Below are 17594 nucleotides of genomic sequence, written 5' to 3'. Positions count from 1 at the left end.
CGCAGCTGGAATGAGTGCTGCGCATGCGCTGTTACATTCGTAAAACCAGCGCATTCGCAGCACTGCCTACAGCTGCGGTAATTTTGTGTACCCCCCAATCCCCACTCCCCCCTCTGCTCTCCTCCCCCTGTCCCTGCACTTACCTGCACGCTGCAGCGCCTCCAGTGGCTGGTCTGACACGTGTTCTCCCAGCTGACCACAGTAGTTTAGAAAATAGAAAAAAAAAGTTTTTTTTCTTTTCTAAACTTTATTGTGTTCTGCTGGGAGAACACTTGTCAGACCAGCCTTCGGAGCCAGAGGACGGACCAGAGCGCTGGAGGGAGACGCTGTGGGACCTGTCCATGCTGACACAGGTAAGTGTTACCTGCTATTCGCCACCTCTCAGTGGCGAATAGTAACTCAATCAAATTCCAAAAATACTTAATTTTCGGAATTTGATGAATACCATAATTTCCATAACCCCATACTAATGTATGGGAAGTGTGGAAATTAACACAGGGGGACTTAACCAGGAGATATCAGTGATATCTCCTGTGTTAAGTCTCTTCATGAATACTAAAATAACGTTAATTAAGGAAAATGGCCTTAAAAACGTTATTTTAGTGTTGATGAATAGGCCCCTTAATGCATTTTATTGTAATGTTAGAAGCTAATACAGCCAAGCTAACTAGGACCAAACTGAAACAGCTCCAAGAACATGTGCCAGTTGAGTTAAATGCTGATAATACTGCATTACACTACAACTAAAAAGACCAGAAAATTCAAATAGGAAATTAAGTACTTACAGCTTCAGAAGTTGGGAGAGTCACTACCAACTTGAAAATTCAAAATAGGTACTAGTACCAAAGTCACAGAAATTCAAGATGTGCTTTATGTACCAAATATAGGGTCAAACCTTATAACCATCGGTATCCTTTAGCAAAAAGACTACAGAGTCTAGTTCGCAAAAGGAAAGTGCATTGTACGGAACAAAAGAGGGAGTCTAATAGCAACAGGTACCCAGTGCCATCAATTATATGTCCTTGACACACAACAGTGTGATGCGATGATGACCTCTAGTTCACAGTTTATGGAATTCTGGCACAGAAAGTATGTCCCTTGAATATGACAGTGTCCAGGAAATACTTGATGGTTACAGGAATATCAGTGACTGATACAGAAAAGCACATATGTGAAAGCTGTATTATAGGCTAGCAAAGCCATTTTCCCTTTCCAAAATCAGCAAGCACAGCTAAGGCACTAGGTTACATCAGTAAGTAGATACAGATACTATATAACATTCATCAATGATTTCATAAGAATGACACACCTTTATTTAATCAAAGAAAAGACTGAAGTGATGAACAAGACTGCAGACTAAAAGAAATTAGTAAAAACTCAAACTGGTCACAAACGAAAAGTCTTGAGGTCTGACAATGGAGGAGAATACCTCAACAGAGGTGGATATCTTCCTGAAGACGCATGGTATTGAACATCAACTAACCATTGCATTGCCACAACAGACTGGTGTAAGTGAGCATGCAAATCGTACCTCAGTAGAAAGAGCCCAATCTATGTTGACAGATGCCAGCCTAAACAATTGTTTTTCAGTGGAAGCAGTGTTTATGGCAGTCTATCTGAAAAATTGTTCAAAAAAGATAAGACACCAATAGAGGTGTGGTCCGGGAGAAATCCATGGGGTATATTTACTAAAGGTAAATTTTGTTCGATTTTTGATTTGATTTTGTGTTTCTGGATCTAAATAACGCATTTACTAACAGATGATTTTTGACATCATTAAAAAAAAAGATGTAAAAAAATCATCTGTTAATAAATGTGTGATTTTAGACCCTGAAACACAAAATCAAATTAAAATCAATCAAAAATCGACCTTTAGTAGATATACACCCAAGTCATCTCTGAGTTTTTGGATGTATAGCATATGTACACATGTCCAAACAAAGAAGACATAAGCTGGATCCAAAGTACCTGAAATGCATCATGCTTGGATATTGCCAAGAAGGAAAATGTTATAGATTCTGGAATCCAAAGACTAAAAAGCTTGTCACGTCAAGGGTGTATATTTACGGTACTAGCGTGTGGAAAGTGGAGGTGTTGCCCATAGCAACTAATCAGATTCTACTTAATTATCTAGCACCTTCTGAAAGATAATACCTAGAATCTGATTTGTTGCTATGGGCAACATCTCCACTTCTATAAACCTGCACTTTAGTAAATATACCCCAAAGGAGGTTATATTTCAAGAGACAACACCACTTACAGAAAAGGTGGAATTGGTCTGCAGAACAAGTTTGCATTATTGGATATGCCAGCAGCAAGAGACATACCGGAACCAGAGGCTACCAGTGTGGCCATCCAACCACAGAAAAAACCTCAGCAAGATAAAATAGTGGAAAACCATCAAATAAATATTGTGAGGAGTTTGCAAATATTACATTCTGTGAGCCCCAAGTATATCCAACAGGCAAAGTCAAGAAATGACTGGTGTGAGTGGAAATCCAAAATAGCCAAGGAAATTCTACACTTTAAAGAGACTCCACTTCTAAAACCCCGCACTGACTAAAGTGCAGATTTTTAGAAGTGGAGTTGTTGCCCATAGCAACGTATAAGATTCTACTTATCATTTATCTAACACCTTGTAGAAGATAACAGCTAGAATCTGATTGGTTGCTATAGGCAACAACTCCACTTCTAAAAACCCGCACTTTAGTAAATATACCCCTTTGAGTGAACTGAGGGCCTGATTCAGAGCCGCTCGCAAGCGGCTCGATGGTTCCCCACTGCACACGCGCAGCGTGCACGAGCCCCGCTGAGCGACTGAAGTTCAGTCGCTGCGGGGCTCGCAACAAGACAGGGCAGCTGTCGATGTTGATTGATAGCTCACCCTGTTTTGTGGGCGGGTAGGGCGGGTGGCCGGACAAACGCAGGCGTTCCCTTAGGAACGCCTGGCGTTTGTTGGGAGGGGTTACTGCTCTATTAGAGCAGGAAGTACACTCGGGCTTGCGGCAGCTAGACCCTTCGCCAGGGTCTCGTCGCAAGCCGAATGGTCGTGATAATCACGATGGTCTCCAGCCTGATCGCACAAGCTGTGGGTGGTCACCCACAGCTTTGCGAGTGGCCGGAGTAATTAAAAAAAAAAAAAACGCCCAGATTCAGAGCGAGCGGCTCTGAATCATGGCATGAGTCTTATAAACAAAGAGACACCATGAGATGCAATTAAGCATTAAGCATCATAGAAGATCCAAGCACATTGAGATCATGGATAAAGGCTCTGTTGCTGTGGTCACATAGCTATTGAGATCAGGGTTGGACTGGTCCACAGGGGTACAGGGGAAATCCCCAGTGGGCCCACCCCCTTTCCTCTAGGTGTCAGGTTTCAGACCTCACATTATAGATTGAAGCTACTACTAGATGGTCAGTCACGAGGTGGAGCAGGGCCACTGGGGTCTTGGTTCCCTTCAATAGAAACTATACCAAGATTTGTCTAATGGTGAGACATTAATCTGTGGTGGCTGGCCTCACCCCCACTGGTGGAAGACCACTCCCCTTAAGCATGGGCCCCTAAAACTGCATTCCTCCGGTGGGCCCTTCTTTTCCCAGTCCGACAATGAGTGAGATGAATCCTGCTGATGTGCTTAACAAGGGGTTTACGTCATAGTCATTGCTCATGTTTCTTCAGAAATGTGGACTAGAATTACTTGAAATGTTTATATGTTTTTGCTTGCCTAACCCATTTTTTACAGATGTTTGCAACAAATGTATAAAAAAATGTTTGTGTAACATGGAGAAGCTTGCAGTGAGGAGAGGGGAGGTGTTAAAATATGGAGTGCGCTAGTGTGCGGCCTCCATAATTCCTCCTTATATTAAGCATTCTACATTACCAAGATGGCTGCCTTTTGGTCTACTGCATGTAGACCATCTTATCGCTGCGTATGAGTGCCACAGTGGAACACGGACGTTACTAATCCGTATGTATTATTATGATGACATGAGGAATTTGGAAAATTGTTTGCTGTCTTACCCTGCTTCATGGGTACTATACTAAGCCCCATTATTTTAAACCAATCTGCAAAGTGGTTTTATAAATACCATTGCTGTCTTTGGCATTTTTATTTACACAATTAGATTGTCGTCAGTGCTTAGAAAGGTGACTACACACCTATATGATGTGCTGACCCAGCGATGTAATGTAATAATATATTGCATTGAAGAACACACTGTACGATCCCACCATGTGACGACGCAATATATCATTACATGCTTACTGTAACAACACTGCGTCGTACGTGTCATGGCCCCATCTCATGTGCAGCACATCAGATGGGAAGATACGACCACCCAAATGATCAAACTATGAATTGGGTGGATACGGGGGAACACACTATACGATGGTCATTGCGATACATCGCGGTGCACAAGATCGGCCAATATATCATATAGTATGTACCCAGCTTCAGACTAGAAAGGGCTATGATAAAGACTGACCTCCATCAGGCCACTGCCATGCTGTTTTTTTCTAGAACTGGTACATTATAGAATTAGTATGAAAGTTTCCTGAAACATTGTGCCTTGACCTGAGGGGCCAGTTTATACAACAACTGGAACAATTCTGTAACTAGGAAAGGGCCAAAATATCTCCAAATTGTTGTGAAGGACTAATCAACAGGCACAGGAAATATGATTGAAACCATTGTTGCTAAAGAAAATGCTAATAGCTATATAATCTAAGATTAAATAATTTCCCAACAAATTCAGTTTGAGCAATAAATATATGACACAGGGGCTATTTCAGAGTTGTACGCATTATACACAGCAGCAGTGTCTTTGGATGCAGCTGCTGTGTGTAACTATGGAAATGCTGCAGGAGCAGAAGTGTCAGCGGGTCTGGTGACACCTGGTACGCACTCTGCCTAGGGATGGCCATCGACGTTTCAAAAACATTTGATAGTTGCTGGTTGATGTCAACTACTTTTGCTATCAATGGCAGAGAACTGAACCAATGGTTCTTTGCCATCGATAGATGAGCAGGAGATTTTTTTCTTTTAGTGGCAGGAATGAGCTTAGCCCCGCCCCCATTTTCATTGGCCCATAGCTCAGCGTGCCCGCAGCAGAGATGACCATTGAGGGGATGCAAACCATCGATGGTTCACCATAGATGGTTTGTGTGCCATCAATGGTAATCACCGATGGACCCATCGATGGTAACCATCAGTGGCAGCCCCTAACTCCGGCTATCCCTGGCGCCTGAGGGAGTGGTCTCACAGGGGATCCCAATTACATTGCCGGAGATGCTGGGCTGCCCCCGGAGACTGGGCTGTCAGCACTGTCGTCTCCTCTTCTATGACAGGAACCGGGTGCTGCAGGAGAATGTTACACTGCAGCACCAGGCTCCTGTCACTGCAAAGGAGCCGGCATTTGGGTGTCACCCCCTCCGAGGATGACGCCCGGGTGCGGCCCGCACCCCCCTCATGACGCCACTGTGCAGGCGGTATCTTGTGTAAATAGACGCCTCCTGCCGGCTTCTGTGATTCGATGCTGCATCTGAGGGCGGAAGCATAGGATCATCTGCGAAAACATTGGCCATCTGAGTAACCCTCAGGTTATGGCTGGTGTTTTCACTCTGCCAGGATTGAGAAATCTGTGTCGGAAGACGCAGACCCTGACCTTGTCACGCCATGAAAACGGGACCAACACGTCTCTATTTTTAAGAGTGCTGGCAATCACCGCCCCTTCCCCGTCCCTTAAACGGCCGCAGAATGTCAACCATGCTGTGGCTTAGAGGAGACGAAGACCTCCATCTCAGTCAGTGATTGGCACATACACAATACAGATCCTGTGCATGCGCAGATCATTAAACATTACAGTTGAGCTTAAACCATCGGGTTTACGTATTACTCTGAATCAGGTCCATAGTGAAGAATTTTTGTTGTTATGAGATAAGTTATTAGGACTGAGGCTAATTGCTATGTAACCACAGTACAGTCATCCTCAACTGCAGAATAATTGGCTATCAAAACAGAGATCAATGATCATTGTCAGAGAGTACACACTTACACGTTAGTGAAGCTTATTGACCATAAACGCTGCCTGCTTCTTGCACACAGTGAACATACAATGGGTGCATAGCTGGCACCCATCAGCAAGTACATTCAAATTACAATGTCATCAAATAAGTGCAGGAAGGGAGATAATTCCAAAGCTTCACACATTTTCTCTCATTACTGCACAATAATAAAGGCTGTATCTACGGCATGGGTGCAGGCTTCAACTAATACTATTCACCAACCCCTAAAATCAAAATACATATCAAAATTAGATTAACATACTGTATACTGGTGTCTATCTATTAACAGCTATCCTCCAGTCACTATCGACATATCATCCTTTTTACTCTTTAATGAATCTGCAACTAGAATGTAATGCTAATCTGTGACATGCCTGCAATCGCATACAGAAATGGCTGGACAGGCTGTTGAAGCAGCATATGTCTTCTTGCCACAGCCAGCCAGCAAGTTTTTATGTCAAGCTGGCCTGATAAATATTTTCTATTGCTACAATATGCAACAATAGAAAATCTTTCTTTTTGCCCAATACTAATAAATAGGCACCACTGTGTAAAGACAATATAAAGCTTTTCCCAGGCCATGTGATTCTTATGCCATAGTAATGAAGAAGCTGTTAATTTCTTTTTATTGTATATACTAAATTCTTCTGCAAGATGATATCCATATACTTCAATATTTTGCTTTGCAAAACCATTTCCTAGGCAGTCTCTCTGGAGATCAGAATAGTTGCCATTAATGCAAGCTGTCTTTCCTGCTCTGTCACTGGGTGTGGGTCTATAAATCGACACTAAAAAGGTTGACATTGTATAGGTCGACTCCAAATGGTCAACCAACAATATGTTGGCATGGACAAGAGGTCGACATGGATGTAGGTCAAGAAGTACAAACGGTCGATAGGGTCGACACGTGTTTTGTTTTGTTTTCTAACCCTAATCACCTCCCCTTGGTGCCTATCCCTAGCCATAGGGGTAAATGCCTAACCATAACTGTCCCCTCCTAGTGCCTAATCCTAACCCCATACTTGCCTACTTTTGAAAACACATTTCAGGGAGATTGTGAAAGCAAAACCAATGAGCGCGATGGTAAAGTGGACTGTACTGCTACATCTGAGAGGCATGTCATAAAATTGACTTACATTCAAATGTAAATGAGTCCGAAAGCAGTTAATAAGATCTACTTGTTGATAAAACCACACTGATACTTTTCAGAAAATGCATGTAGCCATAGAGATCATTGTGCCTTATTACCAATGCAGGGAAATTATACTAATGATCCAATTTGAATGTACATATCTCTGTTTTTCTTTTTTCTTTTTTATATAAATGCTTCATAATGGAGTAAGATGCATCAGGGAGATTGTTGGACTCTTCAGGGAGTCAGGGAGATTGCTACTATTTCAGGGAGTCTCCCTGACAACAGTAATGGTGCGTACACACTGGGCGATTAAAGTGGACGACTGAACGATAACGATATCGTTATCGTTCAGTCGTCCACTTTATCGTCCATTTTTAAGCCCAAAAAGATGAACGATGACGACGACGCGCGTTCCCGCAAGTCGTTCGTCATCATCGTTCATCGGGCTGACATGCAGGCCAACCTGACGATCTCGTCAGGTTGCTGCATGTCAGGGAATGGGGGAGAGAGCCCGGCGCTGAACGATATCGTTAATGATATCGTTCAGCGGCTGTGCTCAATGTCATAAACGACATTGAGCACAGCCTGCCGGGGACACACTAGACGATATCGCTCAGGGAGCATATCGTCTAGTGTGTATGCACCTTAAGAGTTGGCAAGTACAGGTATGCCTAACCTCCGGTAAGTGTCTAACTTATACTAAAAAACAAACAAACACATGTCGACTATTTGGTGTCGACCTTTTGTCACTGTCGACCTTTCAATCCTGTCACCATTTTTCAATACCAGTAACTCCCCATTAATTTCAGATAATAAATAGCCAAGCTCAACATAGTTCTCCAATATCTGTGCAACCACTAGTCAAGTAGGGAAGAGGAATATAATAATCACCGTTACTCGTTTTACTCATTTCTACCCACCTCCTGATCTACCACCCGGAGAGATCTGAAGTAGGAATAGATAAACTGCTCAGTAATCATCTCAGGGGATTTGGCTGCCAGTTCCCTTATGTGCTGAGTCTCAGGACTGCAGTTATCCTCCAGTTCCCACGGTGAGCAGCGCTGAGTCAGGAGATCGACCAAGGTGCCCGGGCTCTCCTCATTTGGATCATTGGTTTCCCTGTAAGTGTCTGTGGGCACAGCTGTTCTGGCTACAGGGGGAGGCTTGTTCTGGTGAAAATCACAATATATTCGCACGTCAAGGATAAAATTGTACAATTACATGAAATATACGTCATATATATAAATATTGCTGATGTGGTACTGAACTGTCCCTATTGTACATTAGTTCAGAACCACATCAGCAATATTACGCCATTAACACATACACGCTGCTTCTGCAAGAGGTAAACTTTCATAAGGAGAGGATGAGTTACCCAGTAGCCACTGCCACAGGGAAAGGACTTCAGGCACAAGGCGTCCAGCTGTTGTATCAGTACTTCAGAAACAGTGATGTCTGCCATGTTGCTACCAGCCCAGCAACGGAGTCCCTCATGCTGGCCTGGAATCTATCTACGTCCTATTTCCTGGAAACCGACTTGTGTTGCTCAGCAACCTTACAATGCCCTGGCGTTCGGTCAGTTTGTATATTCTCGCTACACAGTCTGGCTTCTCTGCGAAGGCTTGTTCAGAATCAAGTATGAATTATGCCAATAGTGTCCATTAACATCTGCATATGGCAGTGACACTGGAGCTAACCACACATGATTTTTTTGTTTCATTCTGTACAATCACTTTGGCTGATTGCTATTTAGTAGACGTGGGAGGGCAGGGGGATTTATCAAACAGCCATTTGCTTAAAATAAAATGATTAAAAGCAAACAAAGTTACATTACAAGTCAAATCAGACGAAAATTGCAAGTTTCAACCACAGCTTACCAGTCACCGCAAATTGTGTTCCGTTTATTTTGTCATGTTCTGAATACAGGGAGTGATTCAGCAGAGGATGCAGGAACTCTACTGCTAACATGTTAACAGCTACGATAGGCTATAGCTGTAATATGTTAATGCATGCAGGAGGCGTTACACCTGCATGCATTACTGATCCGAGCTGCATCCAAGGACGCAGCATCGAATCATCTGCGATCCCATCGTCCAGCTGAGTGATCATGGGGTCAGGCAAGCCGACTTTCACAGATCTTTAAAAGAGGCCAAGAAATCTCCGTCAGCTGTCAGAGAGATCCTGGTTTCTCCACACCCCCAATGGCGGTGACACGCCTCCTTTTTTGACAAACTGAGGGAAAAAACACCAGAAAAATTAAGGGCTGGGGACGGCGAGATTGTGCAATCTATTGTACATGCAGTTCAGTTCAGCGGGCTGGGCCGGGGGGCAGGGTGCCATGTGCCCCCTGGGCCGCAGCGTGACGCGGGCCGGTGCAGTCTGTGTCACTGTGACACAGACTGCACCGCGTGTGTAGCGCTGACCGGACGGAGTTCGGTCAGCGCTACACTGACAAACACACAGCTGCCGGCTCCGGCAGCTGTGTGTTGTAAGCAGCAGCTGCTGCTGCTGCGCCCACTGCGGGAGCCGCTCCACCTTCCGGCTCCCGCAGTGGGCAATGGGAGAGACGTCATGATGTCATATGACGTCTCTTCCATAATGCAGAGCGGCCCGGCCCGGGAGGACAGACGGAAGAGCAGATGGCGGCGGCGGGGATTCAGGTAAGTGTTTTTTTTTATTATGTTTTTTATATTATGTGTGTCTACTGGGGGGGGGGGTCTGGCACTACTGGGGGCATTACAAGGGGGGTGGAGAACTACAACTACTGGGGGCACTACAAGGGGGGACTACTACTACTAGGGGCACTACAAGTGGGACTACTACTGGGGGCACTACAAGGGGGAGGGGACTACTACTACTGGAGACTACTACTACTGGGGGCACTACAAGGGGGGTGGGGGACTACTACTACTGGGGACACTACAAGGGGGGGACTACTACTACTGGGGGCACTACAAGGGTGAGGGGACTACTACTGGGGACTACTACTACTGGGGGTACTATAAGGGGACTACTACTACTACTGGGGGCACAACAAAGGGGGGACTACTCCTACTGGGGGCATTACAAGGGGGGTGGAGGACTACAACTACTGGGGGCACTACAAGGGGGGGACTACTACTACTGGGGGCACTACAAGTGGGGACTACTACTGGGGGCACTACAAGGGGGAGGGGACTACTACTACTGGGGGCACTATAAGGGGACTACTACTACTACTGGGGGCACTACAAGGGGGGTGGGGGACTACTACTACTGGGGGCACTACAAGGGGGAGGGGACTACTACTACTGGGGGCACTACAAGGGGGGTGGGGGACTACTACTGGGGACTACTACTACTGGGGACACTACGAGGGGGGGGACTACTACTACTGGGGACACTACAGGGGGGGGGACTACTACTACTGGGGGCACTACAAGGGGGGACTACTACTAATGGGGGCACTACAAAGGGGGGGACTACTACTACTGGGGGCACTGCAAAGGGGGGGACTACTACTACTGTGGGCACTACAAAGGGGGGGACTACTACTACTGGGGGCACTACAAGGGGGGGACTACTACTGGGGGCACTACTGGAGGCCTGCATAAGGGTGTTCTCTCCTGTGGCACACGGGGGCACTGCATATGGGCACTACGACAGGGGGCTGCCCTTATCTTTATTTTTACCTTACATTAATCCAATATGGACCCGCCTCCTCCCTGGAACACTTGAGGGGGGGGGCGCCATAGCACGCATAGTCTTCGGACACCCTTGCTACACGCTACTCCTCTGCCAGGGCCGCCTGCATGCATTTGCCCCCCCAGGCTAAAAGTTGCCAGCCAGCCCCTGATGCAGTTTGAGTGATCTGTCTGACCACTACCTAACAAGGAGACAGAGTCAATATTATTAAGGTGTCACCCAACAAATAAGGGGCCAAAATAATAAATATATGAGGGCACAATACTTTAATTAATTTGTTATTGGGGGCAACTTATGTGTCTACAGAAACAAATAAAAACTGAGGGCCTGATTCAGATTTGGGAATAGAGTAAAGGCCCTCATACACCTACCGACAGGTTGCGCAGATCCTGCGATCGGATGGGAAACACTGATCCGCCGGTCACCGAAAGCCATCAGTGTTCCACGATCCGTCGGAGGGTCGGTGAAATTCTCCATGTTAAATTTCACCGATTTGCGAATCACAATCACATTTTGATCGTGATTGGCAAATCAGTGAATTCCGACATGTTGGATATCACCGATACTGCAACCTGGCATCTCCTGATTGCAGGAACGCGACAATCCATCGCTAGTGTATGTGAGCCATAAGAAAGAGCAAGTAACTGTGCAGCTTGGTAAAGTCATGCTGCACTGCAGGGGGGGCAGATTTAAAATGTGCACATGGGCATCAGAACGGGGATTGGGGGGGCAGCTCTCCCCACAAAAAATGTGAAAAGCGCAGCAGCTGCGGACAGTCAGGATCTGTGCTTTATAGCAATAGGCTGTACGGTCCCTGCACCGTATGGAGGAGAAGTTGTGATGTTCGGTCTTTAAGTTAAGACCCTGCACATTACACCTCCTCCTCTGTGTGGCCGCTGCTGCACAGTCCCTTTGAGCCAAGGTAAGAGGGAGGGAAGGAAGAAGGAGAGTAGGGGAGGGGGTTGCAGGGAGCTCCCCAACAAAATCGTTCCGACGCCCCTGCATGTGCAGAGATTTCGATTTAGAAGGGTGTGTCCTAGCTCAAATATAAATTGCAGTGTAAAAATAAAGCTGTCCAGCAGATTCATGCAGTGCCAGATTACCAAATAGGCAGAGTAGGCACCGCCCTATGGGCCCCGCGCGTCTTAGGGTGCAGATCAAAATAATATTGATTTGAACTTGATAGAAAATTACAACCAAGCTTTATTAAATTGCTTCCAAAAGATAGAAAAATATTAATCAACGCAAAGAAATAAAACTTTATATTCTATAGAGAAAATACTGTATTAATGTAATGTACCCATTAACTTAACAACTTAATAAACCATAAACCATAGGCATCAGATTCACACTACAGTTTGTCTCTTAAAAGCTCATCTTCTGTCAGCTGTCAGTTTGTAAAAAAAAAATTGGTGCAACCTATGTAAGGTTTATTAAAATTGTTGGTTGGTAAAATGAAAAATGTATTAGGAGATCATTTGCGTGGGGGGCCCCGAGATTTCAACTGCCTTCATAGGGTTTAATCCGGCACTGGCTACATGTAAAAAAAAAAAAAAAAAAAAAAAGTATGTATTTGCACCCCGTGCATTGCAACATGGGGCTTGATTCAGCTGTGCACGTAAGTGCACTGCTGATTGCAGATTCTCATTTATCGGGAATTTGCGCATGAGCAGGACACGTTCTACAAGTGTGCAGAATGGGTCCTGCGTAGTCGCACGCAGGCCCTTGAATGCCTCTGCCAGAGACATCGCGACCATCGACCACCGATAATTGCGATGATGATCCCAGCCTGCGACCTCTGTCGCAGTGCTGGGATCGCAAATACAGCAGGGTGTGTCATACACTTTCTGCTGCATTTGCATAATACAAGGATCGCAATTGCAAAGCTACCTGCGTGCATACAACGTATCTATAGCCTGCGTGCAGCTTTGCAATTGTGATCCTTGCTGATTCAGGCCCTCGGTTTGCCTAGGTGCACAGTTACTTGCTTTATCTTACCAAATCTGAATCAGGCTCTCTGTAAGTAAGACCCCTAAGTGACTTATAACATCTGTATCACCATTGCATTATCACATAAATATTTAATATGAGAGTATATCTAACGTGTACATGTAACATTGCTTATGGTGTTATATTACACTCTAGTTATATCATCTGTATTATGAATTTCACAAAAAATTATATAAATTTACATGGGAAGATAGCATTATAAGCACAGATATGTACACCTGGGAATGTTTTCTATTTGTTACTTTCAACTGGGAAAATGCCTGTATCTAGCCAATGGGAGCAAGTTGACACAGGAGTCTGGTGGACGGGCAGAAACACAAGGGAGGCCGCTGATTGCTCTGTCCAGCGTCTGATCTCTGATGACCTTACCGATCCCATCGGCTTCTGACAATATTGAGCAGTGTTTGCGGTATAGTTAGTGTTATCCGGCACTCATCTGGTCAGGTGCGTCTTAAGAGAGGAGGGGGCCCGTGTGCACTCCCCGTGCGGGGCCCCCTCCTCTCTCCTCGGTGGCCGGCAGCTGAGTGACACGGCTGGCCAGCCACCGGAACATTAGTAGACTCCGGGCACTAGTGTGCCTGGTGTCTACTGCGCATACGCAAAACCCCGAAAAAATTATTGCGGTGGACATTTTCCTGTGTACTGAGCAGCGCTGGGACCCGACGCGGGACCACGGACAGGAGAGTTGAAAATAATATGGGTGCAGGGCGTGCGGGGCTCCCCCTGCCCCGCACACACTGCACCCATTATAGATACGCCACTGCATCTGGTAGTGTTGGTCTGCACTGCAGTCCTAGAGTTGCAACTGCTGCTGTCTGGGACTGTTTTCTATGTGTTTCTAGTGGGAAGATGGCTGTATCTTTATTATTTATGTGGGCGGGTGGTATTTTAAGCAGAGGGATGTACCTAGCTGTACCAGAGTTGTAAGTAGGGGTGTGTGAGCGGTACCATCTCACAGGGCTCTGGGGGCGGCACCATCATTGCCCACAGCCTGGAATGGCACCTTGCAGCCAGGATCGCTGCGGCAGTGCCACCCAGAGAGTTCTTTGGACACTCCAAGCAGGCCCCCTGTAGCCTGTACAGCTGCTCAGAGTGTCCCCATGACTGTTTTCTATGTATTTCTACTGGGAAGATGGCTGTAGCTTTATTATTTGGGATGATCGCATTGTAATAACTTTTTTAACTTAAAAATATATTTTTAGAATAGTCTTAAATATATTTAAAAGCTCTATGTGCCTGAAATAAATACAGAGTGTTGAAGGTGAACTGCAGGAAATCATCCCGATCATCTTTTTAGTGCAACCACCTAATGGTAGAATTAGTGTATACACGGCAAGTTACGCAGTTACAGTTACGGAGTTACTGAGGTCGCACTACCGTTACACTGACACGGGAGACGTCCACACTGCTGCTCTGTCTACTACTGCTCAGAGAGGACTGGACTCTGCCAGCTGAAAGCGTCCTCTGGAAGGACAGTGTCAGCCGTGTCCTATGCAGCTCTGTAAATCTGCGTGGTCTCGTTCAGGAGAGTGCTTCCCTCACCAACAGCATTGGTCTGGGTAATCGGTGCCCACTCTCCTTCTTTCTCTGTGTCCCTGCTGACCCCCACTCATGAACATGTACAACTTGTAGAAGGAAATTCTCACACACAGAAGAGGATTATTGAGTGAAAAGCTGCTCTCCTCTCATACACCTGCTCAAGAGAAGCAAATTGCAGCTCACACAGGAAGCCATTGGCACATCAGTGCGAGTTCTGTCTGGATCAGATACAGAGACCCAGAGAATGGTGGCAGCCAGAATAGGTATAACTTTGCTGGTTGAGTTCCTCTCCTCCCCGTCTTATCATCGGTGCCTAACGCAGAATTGCAGCAGGTCTGACCTTACTCAGAAATTGCTAACCTCGTTGCACACAGTGAGTACTCAAGCTGCGTATGCCGTCGCAGTGGCTAATTTATGCACACCCAAGTACCGGATTTCATACGGACAGGCACGCCTGCATTTCTCTGACCACTCCCACATCATCACCCCCAAATGCTGACCACCCGTCACTCACTCTGCGATGGCTTTCTTTCTGCGTGAGCGATCGCAGGGCAATCACAATGCTAACTCACACACGCGCACTATGATACATACGCATGGACAGTACGCTCCATCATCCGATCTGCATACGCTGCTGCAGTTGCAATCAGTGATAGATCAGGCCCTAAATCTGATTGGAGACTGAGGTCTGACCGTTCTAGTGCAAGGACCCTTAACCTGAGGAATGCTGTGATGTCTGCTAATCTAGCCCTTCATCTTTTACGCCTCCTGAGAGATCCGGGAGGATGTGTGCCGGGGGCAATCTTAACTCTTTAGCATATCTGCCTGGGAGTTGGTTTTATGCCACATGCCAAAAACCAGAGCGCCATGGCTAATTCTCACGGTCTGAAGTTCCTGGTAGCTTTAATGACTGAGAGACACTCAGTCTGAGCGCATACAAGTAGAGGCGGTGCTGGCCATCGCAGCATCTGTTCTAGGACATAGTGGAAACCTGGACCTGATTGGCAGAAACTCAGAATTCAGTTACATGCACATCCTCCTCTTGCTGCGTTCGTCCAATGAAGAAGTTCGTCTGATCGCAGGATCCGCCCTGGCCACCTTTGCCTTCAACAGAACAAGCCAGCAAAAGGAAATTGCCCAGCGTGGAGGAGTGACATGGGATGACTTTGGCCCATTCCTACAATCCGCCAATCAGAAACACGGGGTTCTTGCGGCATTTCAGCTGGTGGTGTTGGCGCATAGAATTTCAGATAAGGATCCATCCTACACCTGCACTATTGGTATTCAAACTCTGATTGGTTTGCTGGAAACCGTGCAGTCTAACGACACACAGGCACTGGCCGCGGATTGTGTAACCAGATTAACCCCCATGCCTGGACAGGACACTGCTGCTATGGTGTCCTTGTTGTGCCTGCTCCTTTCCAGCCCATCAGACCAGGTGAAACGATCGGCCGCTATTGTATTATCTTACTTAAGCTTCAATCACCTGGCAGAGATGCAGCTGCAACAGAGATGCAGAAAAGATCCCGACCTAATGAAGGTTTTATTTTATTACAATAAGAAGAAGGAGATTGTCTGGGAGTTTCCTCGAGCGATGAAAGCATATGAGAGAGCAGACCCTGCCTCCAATCAGCGTACAACAATATTAATGTCATCTGCTGCTTGTCACACACAGAACAGACCTAAATTCAAGAATTCTGCAGGACACCATTTTGTCACTCTTCCATCTGAATACTTGTTATCATCAGAGGAAAGTCGCAAAGAAAAAATCACTGATCATCACTTTAACAATGTCCTGGCTGCTTCTATAATGATATAACACCACTGATCATCTGCAGCCTGTAGCGCAAATCAGAAAACATACCAGCTGGCAATAGATAACACATTCCGGTCCTTCTGTGATGAAAGCGAGCTCATTTATCTTGTGGCGCCCTCCAGTGTGGACAGCTGGTTTCTTCCTTTCTGCTAGCTAGCAAAATTAGATTGCAAGCTCCTTTGGTCTGGATATATTTGCCTGATAACTGCATCACTATATATAAATAATAAATATGATGTGACAGGGAAAAAATAAAAAAGTAACACCCTAGGGTAGTTTCGGAATCTGTAGCATATGGGATTTCTCACCATTAAGTTGTTCCTGTTCCTCCTTCTTCCCACGTCACAGCAGATTATTACAACAATTAGAACATAACTGTCATAGTCTAACATTAGCAGTTGTTGTTTCAATTTTCTACTTAATTAGCTGCTATAATTAATGTGACCATAATACAAGGGAAAATGTAACTTTAACAGGTAAATATATATTTTAGGAAAACAGTTACATTGAGGGGCCTATTCATGATAATTATCGAGGTCCATCCGGACTCCGATAATTAACATTCTATCTCGACGCGGAATCCGAAGCAAATCATCATCATTGCTCTGACACAGTGAGTCCACACAAGCCGCTTCACTGCTCCTTTCGGACAAGTCACGGATGCGCAAAAGAGGCCCGACGTCCTGCGGAAGGAGCCGGACAGGGGTGGAGGGATCCGAAAGGATCCCTCTTCACAAAACGGATCTCCTTCCCATAGGGAAGGAGTAGGTTGCGATCCACAAGCAGGAGCATTCGCCATCTGAAAATGGCGAAAACTCCCGCAGTCAAGCTCTGAAAATATTGTATTTTCGGAGCTTGATTAATTCTATCCTCGTACTAGTGTATGGGGACAGCGGGCCATTCCGTAAGAGGAAGGTAAGTAGGAGATATCTGTGATTTATCTTCTTGATGAAACTTAATTTTTACAATTGCAGGTGAAAATTTTCATTTTCACCTGCTTTTGTAAAAATGAAGTGATGATGAATAGGCACCTTAGTGACATGCTATCATATACATGGTTCCTTTAAACTAATTTTAACAACTACCAGTGTTAACACCAATAATATAATCCTACATGTTTAAAACTCTAGATTTAACCACAAGGATTATGCTTTTGGCGGTTTCTTAGAACTCTACACTTCAATACAGAGGCACAAATATACTTTGTCACTGTAATATACACTAACCTCAGGCTAAGCCTAGTAGTCCTGCCTGGCCAACGATGGTGCACTTTCTTTGAAGAATAGGACCCGAAGTTGTATATTTCAGTACGGTGTAGAAAACTTATTAGCTTAGGATAGATTGAA

The 17594-nt window shown here is 45.4% G+C and overlaps 1 protein-coding gene and 1 pseudogene across 3 annotated transcripts in view; one reads left to right on the top strand and one right to left on the bottom strand.

Moving 5' to 3' along the window:
* The window catches only part of LRRC43 (leucine rich repeat containing 43), a 53640-nt gene extending 44941 nt beyond the window's left edge, over positions 1–8699 (bottom strand). For 2 of the 3 annotated variants that reach the window (XM_088449072.1, XM_088449073.1), the window contains exons 1-2: positions 8575–8682; positions 8120–8368 (exon numbers count right to left, since the gene is read on the bottom strand). In XM_088449072.1, coding sequence (XP_088305198.1) covers positions 8120–8368; positions 8575–8661 — 336 coding nt within the window. In that variant the 5' untranslated portion in view covers positions 8662–8682. Of the gene's footprint in view, positions 1–8119; positions 8369–8574 lie in introns of all 3 variants that reach the window. The other variant, XM_088449074.1, reaches the window with a different exon arrangement.
* Positions 8700–13793: 5094 nt separating this feature from the next.
* On the top strand, positions 13794–16534 carry LOC148502909 (ankyrin and armadillo repeat-containing protein-like; annotated as a pseudogene).
* The last annotated feature ends 1060 nt before the right edge of the window (positions 16535–17594 follow it).

The sequence above is a fragment of the Taudactylus pleione genome, unplaced genomic scaffold, assembly GCF_031769625.1.
Source record: "Taudactylus pleione unplaced genomic scaffold, aTauple2 ptg000479l, whole genome shotgun sequence".
Classification (NCBI taxonomy): Eukaryota; Metazoa; Chordata; class Amphibia; order Anura; family Myobatrachidae; genus Taudactylus; species Taudactylus pleione.
This window is presented reverse-complemented; position numbering and strand designations above follow the sequence as displayed.